The sequence below is a fragment of the Calidris pugnax genome, unplaced genomic scaffold, assembly GCF_001431845.1.
Source record: "Calidris pugnax isolate Ruff unplaced genomic scaffold, ASM143184v1 scaffold14, whole genome shotgun sequence".
Classification (NCBI taxonomy): Eukaryota; Metazoa; Chordata; class Aves; order Charadriiformes; family Scolopacidae; genus Calidris; species Calidris pugnax.
The window spans coordinates 2121588-2135172 of NW_015090793.1; the positions used below are offsets into that span (position 1 = coordinate 2121588).

A 13585-nucleotide genomic window follows, 5' to 3' on the forward strand; every position below is an offset into this window, starting at 1 on the left:
ATCCGCCTTCTGTCATACAAGGACTCAAAAATATCCATTGTCCTCAGCATTACTTCTTGAGAGAGCCTCCTTGCCTTGGCTGTTTGAAAAGCAAATACCTTCAGCTTACAGCAAAGGAATTTTCTACTTATCTAATCTTAGTAAAGATAAAATGGCAGAATTTCATAATTAAACACTCCTCTGCTCTGGCCCCACCTCTAGAGGTAACCAAGACGCTGGCTGCAAGACTGCAGGTCAGCACCACCAAGAAATCACAGTAGTCTGTACTAACAGGCATGCAAAAAAAAGTTCAGTATTTTAAAAAACCAACTTTATAAGTCCATCTTCAAGGTATATGTCTGCATAGAAGGAGTGGTCATCATTGATAATTCTTCCACCTTTAATGAGTAGCCGGTCACTCTGGGGAAAGAAAAAAAGGAAGAAATGTGGGTTTGTTGAAATAAATAAACATAATAATGTATTGATGATACCAAATAGGCTTATGTTATATAGAAAGCCATTAACATCAAAGCACTTACCCTATATAAAGGTCTATGCCATAGATTCAGGTGAGTACATAGACAGCAGAGAGGAAAACCACAGTTTCACTGAGTGTTTATTTCTGACTTTTGGAACATGAGGCCACATGGCCATCACAGTCTTTTTTCCTCAAAGCAGAACTCATTGCACATGGGAACGCTTGAAATCCTGCTACATCCTCTTTTTAACACCACCTAATTCTACAAAGGCCAAAAGGGAAGAGAAACACCCAGAATAAACTGCCCAACACTGGAATGGCCAAGCTGAGCTCACATGGGACTCCCCACACCCTTGGAAGAGCTTGCAATTGGAAGGGAAAAGGACAGGAGAGGCTGCTGAGCTCTGTACTGCAGAAATTCCTGCCCAGGGAAGCTGCTTTAAGCAACGTCAGCTCAGCAGGGTCAACTCGGCCGCTCCACCGAGGTGGCTAAGGGACACGGCCCACAGCTTGCACCTCATGTACTCTGTTACAGACCAACCGCCCAAAATCTAGTTCCCACTGGGCATGAAGAACCAATTGTCTAATTTGTGATTCCTGCAGGTGAGAGGCTGCTGGTCAGTTGAGGCCACTCTGCACTGAGGCTCCCCACGCCATATCTCACTCACTCCATGAATGAGGCTAGGAGGGCAGCCTCAAAAGTTTGGTTTCCCCGAAATACCACACAAACAGCAGAGAGAGATACTGCCTCCTGCTATTTTAAAAAGTGCCAGAAAGCAAACATTTTTTCCCATAAAGAACTGTTCAAATATCAAGTCTGCTGGGGCACTGTTCACAACAATCATCTGCTTCCATTTTTCTCTACTCAAATGGTTACACTCTGTTCTCAAAAAATAGATTTTATAGAAAGCAAATTTTACCACTGCATGTCTCTGGGAATCGATATTTAACTCCCTCATCAAAGAAGCCATAGGGAAAACGCCAGCACTCTACCACCTAGCCAGAGATGGGGAAAGTCTGTAACTCCATGCTTTTGGAAAGACTTTTTGCCAAGTGACTATGAATCCTGGAAAACCCTAAAGCAGTCAGAACCTTTTTTTCCCATTCATATATAAAAAAGCCATTTATTGTAAATTATTTTCTTGGCTTACTGAACAATAACTTTATACTCCTGACTCCAGACTCAGTTCCCAATTACAGGATGACTCATGCATATAAACCATGCGTGTCCCAAGTTCCCAGTTTAGAAAACAATTAAGCAAGTTGCTACAGTTCCTCATCTATAAAACCAGGACAATGACAGAGACCTTCTAAAAACTTACTAATTAAAAAGAGCTAAGTCAGAGTAAGGGATGTTACAACAATCTTTCTTCAATATAACTTCTCAGTTATATTTAGCATATTTACTTTTCAGTTTGTATTTGAACATTTTGGAGGTTTGAAGCCTCTATAGCCCTCTGTATCATTCTAGCAAAGCAAAAAGGGAGGAACAGACATTTTAAGGGGAAAAAGTAGGGGGGAAGACAATTTAAATACAATCCATGACGAAAGAGTATGAACACAGAAGGTCTGAGGCGTTTCTCCATGTGATGCAGCAGCAAGATGACCCTTGGCAGGGGTGGGTGCATAGCCGGGGGGGGACCAAGGCACAGAACGACTACAAAATATGCCCCCAGGACCTGCCTCAGATGTTGGTACCCTCTTGTTGCAGGATGGAGACAAAGGCAAGTCCAGAGTCTGGAATTTGCCAGAGCAGGCTCCCTGTTCTCTCCCCAGCCTCGCTGCTGTCACTTGTAATTGTGGGACTTGTGAACCAGCAGCCTGAATGGCAGTAAGTGATTTTGCCAAATGCTGGCAGTTGCACCTCCTCACCATGATGATTTACTGCACTGCCTGCTGACCTGCAGAGACCACCATCTTGTGAGTGAGCTCTTTCTAAGCTCATTCATTTGCCTCCCTGGACATTAATACTGTCCCAATTACAAGAAGCAAGGGCTTATTGATACGGGCAGGGAACGTTACCAGAGCACTGCATCTGTCACTGCTAATGAGTCAAAAAATCTGCGCGTTCATCAAGATGTTCTACATTTCATTTCTTTTAAAACAGGAGAAGATGCACAATAAATAGGAAAAAATGTTAACAGGCTGGGAAAATAAGACAGACTAAAATAAAGCAGAAATACAACCCCCCAAAATAATTGTAGACATCAGGATTTTATATGTTTTTATATAGAAATATACATATATAAGTAGCAAAACTAGAATATTATTGTTATATTCTATATATTAATATAGAATATATTAATATATTAATGCATTATATAATTATATAGTATTAGAATAATCTGAAACTAAAAAGGATACAAATGCAGTTTCAATAAAGCACTCAATTATGTGAGTCATCCATTAAATTAAGCCTCACTCACAGTATATAAAGGATTACTGAATGTTTAGCTACAAAGTCTCGCTTTATTCAGAATTTTGGATGGTCTGAGAAATTCTGGTGAAGAAAGAAAACTGCACTTTATGAGGACTGCCAACGTTTTAATTCTTGACACCTTCCCACTCAGTAGCAAATGCAAACTGTTCAAAATTGTTGCAAAAGGGAGCAGCTCCTGCACCTGAGCTGGCCTGTGGCTAAGGTTGCCCCCAGCCAGGAATAGGAAGCCATGGAAGATGAGGCTGACAAAAAAACCCGCCAGGGTTTTTTTTTTTGAGCCACCAGCGAGGGTGCCATGGAACCTTGCCCAGCTTTCCTCAGGACATGACAGATGTGGCAACATCTCTGACATACATTTCCATTCCAGCAAATCAGCAAACTCAGAAGGAAAAGGGTTTTGTTGGAACTTTTCTCAACCAGCTACAGACAGCTCGAGCTGCAAGCCAGGAGCACAGGCAAAGCAGGGTATCTTTACAGAGATGCTGCTGATGGGCACGAGCATCCCGGGTGGGGTTTCAGTGCCACATGGACACCCCGGCAGCACACATAGATGCATTTCCATGAACACACTGGAAAAAAACTCACACAGACAGTGAACTTTTAGGGAAGCCTGGGTTAAAGTTGGCAAGCAATTTGCCACACGCTTCATGAAATAAACTTTCATGCAGACTCTTGGCCAGCACGTGAGCATTCAGCCCCCACCACAGGCCCAAGCACGGGCCTGAGGGCAAAGGGAGGCTGCCACCCTGCACTGCTGCCACGGCCACCGATGCCAGGACCCCCCTGCCCTGTTTTAGGTCACCAGTGCTTGTGGCAGTGAAATCCTGGAGAGAAATCTGGGCACACACACACAGGAGGGGGTCTGTGAAGCAGGTTAGCCCCCTCAGGCACGCAGCCCGGCTGTGCATGGTCAGGGGCCATTTCCTATTTACCAGGGGCCTGATGTCAGGTGAGGCAGCTTGCAGTTTTCTTACCAAGAGCCAAATGTCCAGAAAAATTAGGGACAGAAGTCCCCTTCTACCTGGCCAACGTTCCATGCTCTGTAGCACCTGAGGGAAAGCAGAGGGATGGTGGGTGGAGGAGTGACCTGAAGCTCATGAATCGATCAGGCAGCCCTGGCCTGTATTTCCCCTTCCTGGCTGTAAATCCCTCCAGGAAGGATGTTTTCTTTGCCTGGCTCTGGGATGTGCCCTCAGCCACTTGGATGTGCCCTCAGCCACTTGGGTGACCTTTGGGTGCTCTCACAGCACAAACAACGTGCTCATTACTCTGCTCAGGAGGTGACAATAGCGTAAGCCTTTACAGGGTGGCTGTCACCTTCATATTCACCTAACAGATGTCTCAGTCACTGGTGCCCTGGCCACTGAGCCCCTAAGGGCTCCATACCAAGTTTTCAGTGCATTGCCTGGCACGAGAAGCTGCCAGCCCAGCTTCTCCTGGAAAAGCTGTCGGGACATTCTCCTCCCTCCAGCCTGCCGAGGTCAGACAGCGGGAACACAGCAAAACAGAGAGGGGGTATTATATTGAACGTATAAATTGAGCAATTCATGAGGTGCCAAGATTCAAGAAGGGGGAAAAAAAACCCCAACTGCTCTCATTGGGAAGGGAGGTGCGGAAAGCAGGGCTGTAAATCCCTGCCATTGCTCAGCACTCACTGCGGGGTGGGGGAGCCCCAGGTGCTTCTTTCTCCTCCACCCATCACTGTTGCAACCATGCAGCTCCATCAGCGAAAAGCTGTTTGCTTCCAGGCCTCGTGCCTGGCTGTGACACAGCATCAGCACCGCAGAATGATGCTTATCTGCTGTCTCCCTGCAGCTCCATTTTACAAGCGCTCCGGCACCTCCCGGCTCCACTGGCTGACGAGTGATCATGCAGCCTTTCCTATTATTCACAGCTCTTCACCTTCAAACCCCACGCACTGCTTTCCTGGTGATATTTTGCTAATCCTGCTCCGGCTTCCCCTGCTTAATCCGGCAGCAGAGGCACGGGTTCAGTCTGCAGCACGACAGCAATTTTGATGGCAGCAGAAGGAGATGCCACAACCTCAGCATCCTTTGCTGCAGGAGGAGGGGCCAGCTGCTCAGACACGAGGCGGTGGCTTTCGCTCCCTCACAACTATTGTTTGCACTACAGCCAGAGCAACAAGAAACTGGTGGAAGCTGGTGACTGGCACGATTTGTACAAATTGCCTGTTTTGCTGCAATTTTTAAATCGGCTTGGCTCAGCTCTTCTGAAGCGTGTCCGTATTTTCCTAGGCTCCCCAATGGTACGAGGCCAGCAGAGACGAGCATCATCTGCATCAACCTGCCAGCTGAGGAGCCTGAGCCCTGCTGCGGTCCCAAAATCTGCAGCAGGCTCCACAATTTCAAATGAAATTGTTTTCTTTGGTCAGTACTCTGCGTTATTTGTAACTATGACCCAAATGTTAGATTCGAATGTTAGAGCAGGAACAATTGCAAAGAAATTTAAAATTTTTCATTTACCTGCTCCACTCAGAGCTAGAGGTATTTAAAAATATTACACAGAACAAAATTCAAATAAATAAAATTTTTACACATGCAGTTCTCAGTCTGCTTCTATAGCAACAGAAACTGCCATCTTCTGATACAAGATTTACTGCACAAATATTATCTCCAATTGGTGCAGCATGTCAAAATACAATGCAGCACAAGTTACAGCAAAGCACACGCTTCTCTTCAGTACCAATATTCAGGGTACTGCACCTGCAGGCACCTTTCAGAGTAAACCACACCTCTATTGTACAAAATGGAGTTTGAAGGAAAAAAAAAGACAGACTGAATCTGCCATTATGCATTCTAACCATACACAAGGATTCAAAGAGATTTCAAGAGCAGTGTTTTCATCAAATTGCAGAATCTGTCCAGACTGCGATTCTGATATATGCTATTACATTCTTGCTTTTCTTCCACAAATTGAATGTCTACCTATTATATCTTCATCTCTAAACCAAGTAAATCACGTCTTTTTAACTATTTACATTTTGCCTTACAATTTAACTACAACGGACTTCATATAACATACCCAGCATATGGGTCTAAGCGTGGCTTCATTCTTGCATTTAGACTTTCATGATTGCTGCATTGCAGCCTTTGCCAACTGAAAAAGTCTTTGCAACAATCTTAGCCCCAGGTTTTCCAGGCCTAAAGGAGGAGGAAGCACTCAGCAGTGATTTCAGCTTTTTCGTAATTCTAAGGACTTATTAAAATATACCATTGTCCTTACATCTCCAGGGCAACAATGGCTGTATTCTCTAAAATCCAGATTAGTCAATGGTCCTGAAGATGACTAAGGGTTTTATGCTAAATAACCAACTGAAAACAGTTTACATTCCAAATCCACCTGTATTTCCAGTTCTCTGCCTATAAATGCATGTGGTTTAAAAGACATCAGATTAAAGGCAATAGACATAAGAAGGCATTAGGCTACATTATCACACTTCCAGCCAAGGCATTCATCTTTACTTTTTTAGCATTTGAGAGGCAGAATCCTTTGTTGCTAGGGCTTTAAAAGGCCACTGAGAGTTAGAAAAGGCAGGGCATCCCCAATTTAGAAGGAAGGGTCACTAGCCACAGGCTGAAATTTGTGTTCTTGATTATCCAAATCTTCACGAGATGACTATTTGCAAGGAAGCAGTTTCTCAAAGGCAAAAGTCCTGCTGGCAGACAATGGAGGGAGACACTCAGAGCTCCTCTGTGCTTCTGTGCTTGGAGAGTTATTTCCCACAATATACAAGAGATATAATTTTTCTTTTTTTTTTGCGTGTGGTTGCCTATTGTCAGAGCTGGTCAGATTCAGACCCAGCTGTGATACAATACCATTAAATTACCTTGCTTTTAGCAAAGTACTTACAAATAAGGAACATTTTTAAACTTAATGGCAAAAGAAGAAAGACATCCTTCCCATGAGGAATGCTTGCTTAAAATCCTTTCATAAGGATCAAAGAGCTGTAAATGGGATTTCATGAAGTACTGTCTGCTTATAGAAGATCTGCTTTTAATCAGCACTATCCTTCCTTTTGAATTTCACGTCTAGGTTACCCTCCATAGGAAGTCATTTTTAGTGAGGGTGATCCCAGAATCAACCCAGGGAATTGCTTGTAAAACACTGTATCCTTGAGGCATCGTTTCCAATAGGCAACTAATGGAGAATCCTGCTTTTAAGGTCTTTTTCTTAACAAATGCACTCCAGTAGATGGCAATTCATTAAGGAAGGATTATGTTGATTGTAGTAATGCTGTATCCTGGTCTGTAGCCAATATATTCATTCATCTTTATTCATTTAAAAGATCTGATGTTCTTTTGTTTCCCCTTTGGAGACCTGACTCTCTATTCAGCTAGCAATTTCAGTCCTTAATCACGCAGTCTAAAAGGGCTACTCCTACAGTTACTAACTCCATGGGGATTTCTGCACTGTAAATGTCATCTTTGCTTTGCTTTTGGAAGGGAAGCACAACAAACATCTTATTGATGACAATATCCATTAGCATCAGCAGGGGTTTCACCTAAGTATGGGTTGGAGTGTTGAACCCATTGCATTGTGTGTTGCTGTAGCCATCTCTTGGGTTACACACAGGTTACGTCAATTTCAGCTGACTTCAAAATCTCAGCAAGCCATTCATAGGAAAGGTTAAACTTGGGAAAAAATAATAGCAATTTACAGCATGACTGGCGGCGGTGTGCCACTGAACTGAAGATGAGTTTTAGCTAAGTTCTGGTCAGAAATCTGTTTCAGCTTACTGGGACACATCAGCCTTGGCACCACTCATGGTTGAGATCTGGTTAAGACCATAAGGAATCCCTTCTCTGGACACAGGAGGTATATGCAAGGGAAACAGAACAGTAGAAATTGCCCTCTGCTATGATGCTAGCAATAGTAATTAATGAGCAACTAGATGTAGTGGATACAGATGGGTATTGTTTGCACTTAGGTGCTTTTTGCTGTCACCTTGCCTCATGTATCTACTTCCCCTGCAAGTCATAGCAAGTTCCAACTCTTACTGCTCCACCTCCCATGGTATCAGCACATGAACAGCCCTTCCACAGTCCCTCGTCTGTGGGCACTGCATACTCCTCCAGCCAGCCACATGCAAGGTGGGCAAGGGTGATCAGCTCAACCGAGAGATTTTACATAGAGTGTAGATTTTACTGAAATCTGTGGAGACATTTATTATTCGGTGACATTTATTATTCACCTAAACAAGAGCCAAGCCCTTAAACCTCAAACCTCATCAGGACATGCACTACAGATCGAAACTTTGTCTTGTGACAAGTGCACCAAGTGACAATCAAAAGTAATCCCAAAGTATCTCTGCTCCAAGAGACAATGCCATCATCTTTACATGTAGCAAGATTAGAAACCTGCAATTAGTTTTGCTGCTCATCTCTGTTCCATCTTTCTCATACCTACAAAAGCAGCAAGAAATTTATTCCAACTCAATCTCACAGTGCCCGAGCGCTTCAGAAGCAAGTGGGTTCTCCTGGATCCTGCAAAGAAAATCGAAGCTTCTCCCTTCTACTGCATGAGTAAAGTGGCTTATGAAAGAAATGGCAGCAAAGCAGAAAACAGACCCTGACCTCTTGTCAGGAAAGTGGTTCATTGGCAGTAGTCGCTCTCGGCACTTGCAAGAAGGAGATTCAGACTTGCTGCAAAACCACCTCACCATACCAGCTGTCTGCCCAGACAGCCAATGTCCCCTTTCCAAACCTGCCCAGCTTCCAGCAAAACGCAGCTCAGCTCCCTACGGCGGCACCAGCCATGACACTGATGTGGGCACCGACTGACAAACTTGCTGTGGCAGTTACAGGAATCACTGCCCCAAACCCTGCTTTCTGACCCTCTGCCAAAGGTTTCAATCTCCATAGAAATGTCCCCAGAAGGACCTACGCTGAATTTAAGACATCAGATAGAAGTGGCTTAAACACTATGGCCACTTTTTCTCCTCCAGAAAAAGGAAAAGACTTATCATAGAATCATAGAAATGGCAGTTGGAAGTCCAACTACTTCTCCTGAAGCAGCTAAAGTACCTCCAGAGCTGCCAAGTCCGAGGCCACTTTTTCTCCTGCAGAAAAAGGAAAACACTTATCATAGAATCATAGAAATGGCGGTTGGAAGTCCAACAACTTCTTCTGAACCAGCTAAAGTACCTCCAGAGCTGCCAAGTCCAGTGCAATATGCAATGTGAATTCACAAATATTCATCGGCAGACAGGTAAACTGAGATGGGCCAATCCATTAAACAGCTAGAGATGGAAAAATTTAACTTTGGAGTATTAAGCGAATATTCAAGAGTAAGAGGGGATCCAGAAGTCCCAGGTCTTGGTGTTTTAAAGCTGGACAAGAAGTGCTGTCTAAATCAGTCCAAATCTTATGCCAATAGCAGAAAGATAACATGAGACATGTTCTCATGCCCAGCACTCAGTAGGCTTTTCAAATACTTTTGGCATCTCACTTGCCAATCTGTGTGTAGCTTCATACTGTTAGGCAAAGGTGGGTGGGAAAAAAAGCATAGGCAGGAGAAATATGGAACAGATCCAAATCTAGACAAGGACTTTGGTTCCCCATTCCAGGTACTCACCACCCCTCACATCTGTAGGACATGTCCAGCCTGGTGTCCAAAGTGAATTAGCTGGAGGCTGGCAGCTCTTACACTGCTCTTGTCTGACAGCAGAACATCTCACGTGCCCAGCGCCTTGTTCAGGCCAAACAGAAAGTTTCTGTCTTGACCCTCAATAGTCAGCTTCAGACCAAAGTCTCACACAGCAAAAGCCCAGATGAATGCATTTTTTCCTCTCGCAATGTATTCTGCCATGCTCAACTACTTATTTCTCAGCTCTCTCCATGTCAATCAATTCAAAAGGCTACAACTAAAATTATTCTCTGTGCCCACTCCTCTGAATTTCTCCAGCCTCTCTTCATTTTCTGCATCTGCTGCTTTTTCTCGTCGTGTGCCAGTTCTTCTCTTTACATGCTAAGCTCAGTGATGAGATCCTCCCCTGTAACACCACATTTTTGAGCTCTCTGCCTCCCCGTGCCTCACAGGCTGCCAGCTCAGGACCAGCAGCTCCCTCCCCCATTCATATGCCAAACCTTGGACCATTCCCAGGAATATTATTCTCTTTTCTAAGAGATTTGTGCGCCATTTGCCTCTCCCATGTCCCTCCTTGCATGTGCTTTGGCGACTAGCTATTCTCCCTTTGCTCAGCAGAGTTGTCTTCACACCTCCTCTTCACTGAGCTCACACGGATTATCACAGAGTTATATGAGGTTGGAAGGGACCTCTGGAGATCATCTAGTCCAACCCAGAGCAGGTCCCACGAGCTCACACTGATTATGTTTCAGTGGTTGCAATTGCTACTGGAAAAAACAAGTCCTCTAACAGACATTTTACATGCCACATGCTTTTTTTTTTTTTTTAATTGTGCTCTGTAATTTTGAGTTCATCTGCACTCAGGCCTTGCTTGAAAAGTGCTGAGCCCTACCTAAACACACAAGCCAAAATAGTTTGTAGCAGATCTTTCAGCGTCATCATCCCCTCAATGGTTGCAATTGCTGCTGGAAAAAACAAGTCCTCTAACAGACATTTTACATGCTACATGCTTTTTTTTTTTTTAATCGTGCTCTGTAATTTTGAGTTCATCTGGGCTCAGGCCTTGCTTGAAAAGTGCTGAGCCCTACCTAAACACACAAGCCAAAATAGTTTGTAGCAGATCTTTCGGCGTCATCATCCCCATTGGTTCCCTGTAATATGCTGCACAAGAGGAGGACAATAGCCATGTTAAAAGCAATGGGCAGGGGCTGTACCCTGGCAAATCTGTTTGCATGAGAGCATGCCTGCACAGCTGAAGCACACAAGATTGCCACCTCATGCAGAAAAACACCTCAGCAATGGATGTGGTGGCTGAACGTACTACACGGCCTGAGAAATATGCTCCTGCAGATGTGTTCTAGGCCACACTGACATTATGCACACCCTGCTCCATTCCCAGCTAATCTCCTCCTGAACCAGGGGAGCGAGACCTCCCAAGGACTTCAACACAGTGCAGAGGACGTGACTGAAGTGCTTACACTTACTGGTTCAGTGCATCTCTATTTTACATCCCCCAGAGACTGGTCTGGTGCTTCTGTAGAGGCCCTTCCCACAGTAGTTACAGCGAAAGGGGCCCAGTTTCTCCAGTCTGACCCACACCTGAATGGCACCTTACACTGGAGCAGTGCTGGTGCTCAGCTAACAACTGGAAGCCTGGATGCTGCATGGGATGCACAAAGGGCAGCAGGAGAGTCAGTAACAGGATAAATTGCAAGAAGCACCAATTTTCAGGGGGTGAAATGAAAAAAAAAAAAAAAAAAAAGGCAACAGATTATAGCCCACAGGACAGTAAACCCCCCAACCCATGTTTGTGCATTTGTTTTGCACAATGCAGTGAAAAAAAAAAAAAAAAGGCAGGTGAAACTAAAAGAAATGAAAAAATAGCAGGTGCAGATTTGGTAAATGAGAGCAGGGAGATAGTCAGTGCCAAAGGGGGCCTGTCTGCAACACAGTGTCTCTGCTGTCCTAGATACTTCCAGGAGAAAGGGGAGAAGGGAAGGCAGGAATAAAGGGGAAAGGGGTGAAGGGGGTATCAGTCAGGCACTGCTAATAGTCTGAAGGAGTCAGGAAGCAAGGCACGGTCAGACAAAGCACAAGGAGGCAGTTATGCCCACGTGCACCCAGGGAAGTAACCCAGAAAGGACACCACAGGGTTGTCTTCCCAAGAGTGACACCTGCTCCCACACTGACCAGAGCTGAAACTAGCCTCTGCTCTGCCTTCACAACATTCCTGATGCACAGCAAGCTTCTGGAGGGATGTTTTGGCCCGACACTGACTGAAGGTAGTGCCTGTGGCTGGACACCATGGCAGGATGCTGGGTGCTCTTCTCCTGGTGTGCTCAGGATGGCTTCTGGCCCTACGCAAGGAACCAGGGCTTGGTACAGGAAAATCTACAACAAAGTATCAGCTCACAGGACACTGTCAAAAATTAGTTTCTCGCTATTGCAATGAATCCAAGAGCTGGTGTAGCTCCAAAAAGCAAGAGTGCAGGGGGAGGAAATGTTAAGCACAGTAACAAATGACATTTTTATACAATTTCATCATTGCTATTGTTGTTGCATAACTTTACAGAGCTATCACATTTCCTCAGAGCCCAGAAGGCTTGAAGCTCCAATGTATTTCCTTAGTGGCAAGATGAAATACCTAATTTACCATACTGGAACAGGATTTTCAGAAGATACAGACAAATCTGGTGGAGTCTTGTGGGACAGTCAGCACGTACAAGGTATAACACAGAGTGTCAGATTTGCTTTTGCTGGAGGAGAAGAAGGGCCAGAAGTGTAAAACATTAAAATACAAAAAGGCAGTCCAAGTCTGATGCCTGCCAACTTCACTAATGGTAATTTATGCCTTTGATTTGGTCACAAAACTCACTAGTGTTAATGAATATTCATTTATAGAAGCTTCAACACATCCCATTTCAAAGAGAACAGGCTGAGGTTTGGGCTTGCTTTCTCCCAGCAACCCTCTCACCAGCACAGAGAAGGAAATTTGTGAGAAGTGAAGAAATTAAAACGAACTGTTGATTCCAAGGCAAACACTTGCAGTTCTTCCAGTTTCTTCTTTTACTCCAGATTGGAGCACAAACAGCCAGCTATGGGTGGGAACCTGTCACACTCCAGCTGCAAATGAAGGTCAAGCCATGCACAAAGCACCTGACACTCATCCAGAGGCCAGCCAGGACCTCCTCCAGTCCAGAGGTGCCCTGAGGAACCCAAAGTCACACCATGCACTGAGGACCAAGGCGAGAGGAGCCATTGCCCAAAGAGCCACTGCAACACCCAGGCTCAGCCTTGGCCACCAGGCACTGCTGCCTGTTGATACTGGAAAACTGTATAAATGCAGCACTTTGCTATCATAAAACTCTGCTTTTAGGAGGAGGCTGTTCCCCCTCCTGACCAAATATTCTGGCTGAAGGATTTTTATTTTTTTTTTTAGTATCGAGAAAGTCGCAAGGTGCTTCCAAGCCTTGTAACACTGGCTCAAATAATGCCTTTGAGCATCAGGTTTGCTGGAGAAGCTGCCACACCCACCAGTCAGCCTTCTCTTCAGCTACTGAAACTTGCCCTGCATCCCGATGATGCCAGCTTTCCTGGGAAAGCTCCATGAACCCAAACCTCTTTGAGCTCACCCCACTTCCCCACTCATCTGTGCCAAAGCAGCAGTGACCCACAGTGATCCAAGCCCCACGAGAGGAAAGCAAGCACCAGCCTGGAAACCCACACCCATGCTGGGGAAAATCTCTGCATTGACCAAACTCTGGGGGAGATTTCCCCTCAAACCCCCCTCCCTGCCAGCTCTGCCTATTTTTTTATCCCCAGCCCCTGTCGATCCGATGTAATACTGAATCAAAGGACCCAGATCCTTTCTTTCTGGCATGGATACCATGCTCTATTGTAGTCCTGCTCGGGGATAAAAGCACCTAGCGGGAGACAGGCACGGATAGGAAGAGGATGGTTATGATTAACTCTTTGACTTCTGATCCCCACCATGTCTGATGCATTAACAGCGCGCAGAGGTGTCGGTGCTGGCATCATGGCGCTCTTTGATTTTTCTACGCTTCCCCCCACATCCCCCCCCC

General features: G+C 45.1%; 1 protein-coding gene across 1 annotated transcript in view; it reads right to left on the reverse strand.

Moving 5' to 3' along the window:
- CRMP1 (collapsin response mediator protein 1) overlaps window positions 1–13585 on the reverse strand; it is a 55238-nt gene that overhangs the window by 36790 nt on the left and 4863 nt on the right. The window contains exon 2 of the mRNA XM_014936022.1: window positions 311–403. Coding sequence (XP_014791508.1) covers window positions 311–403 — 93 coding nt within the window. The remainder of the gene's footprint in view (window positions 1–310; window positions 404–13585) is intronic.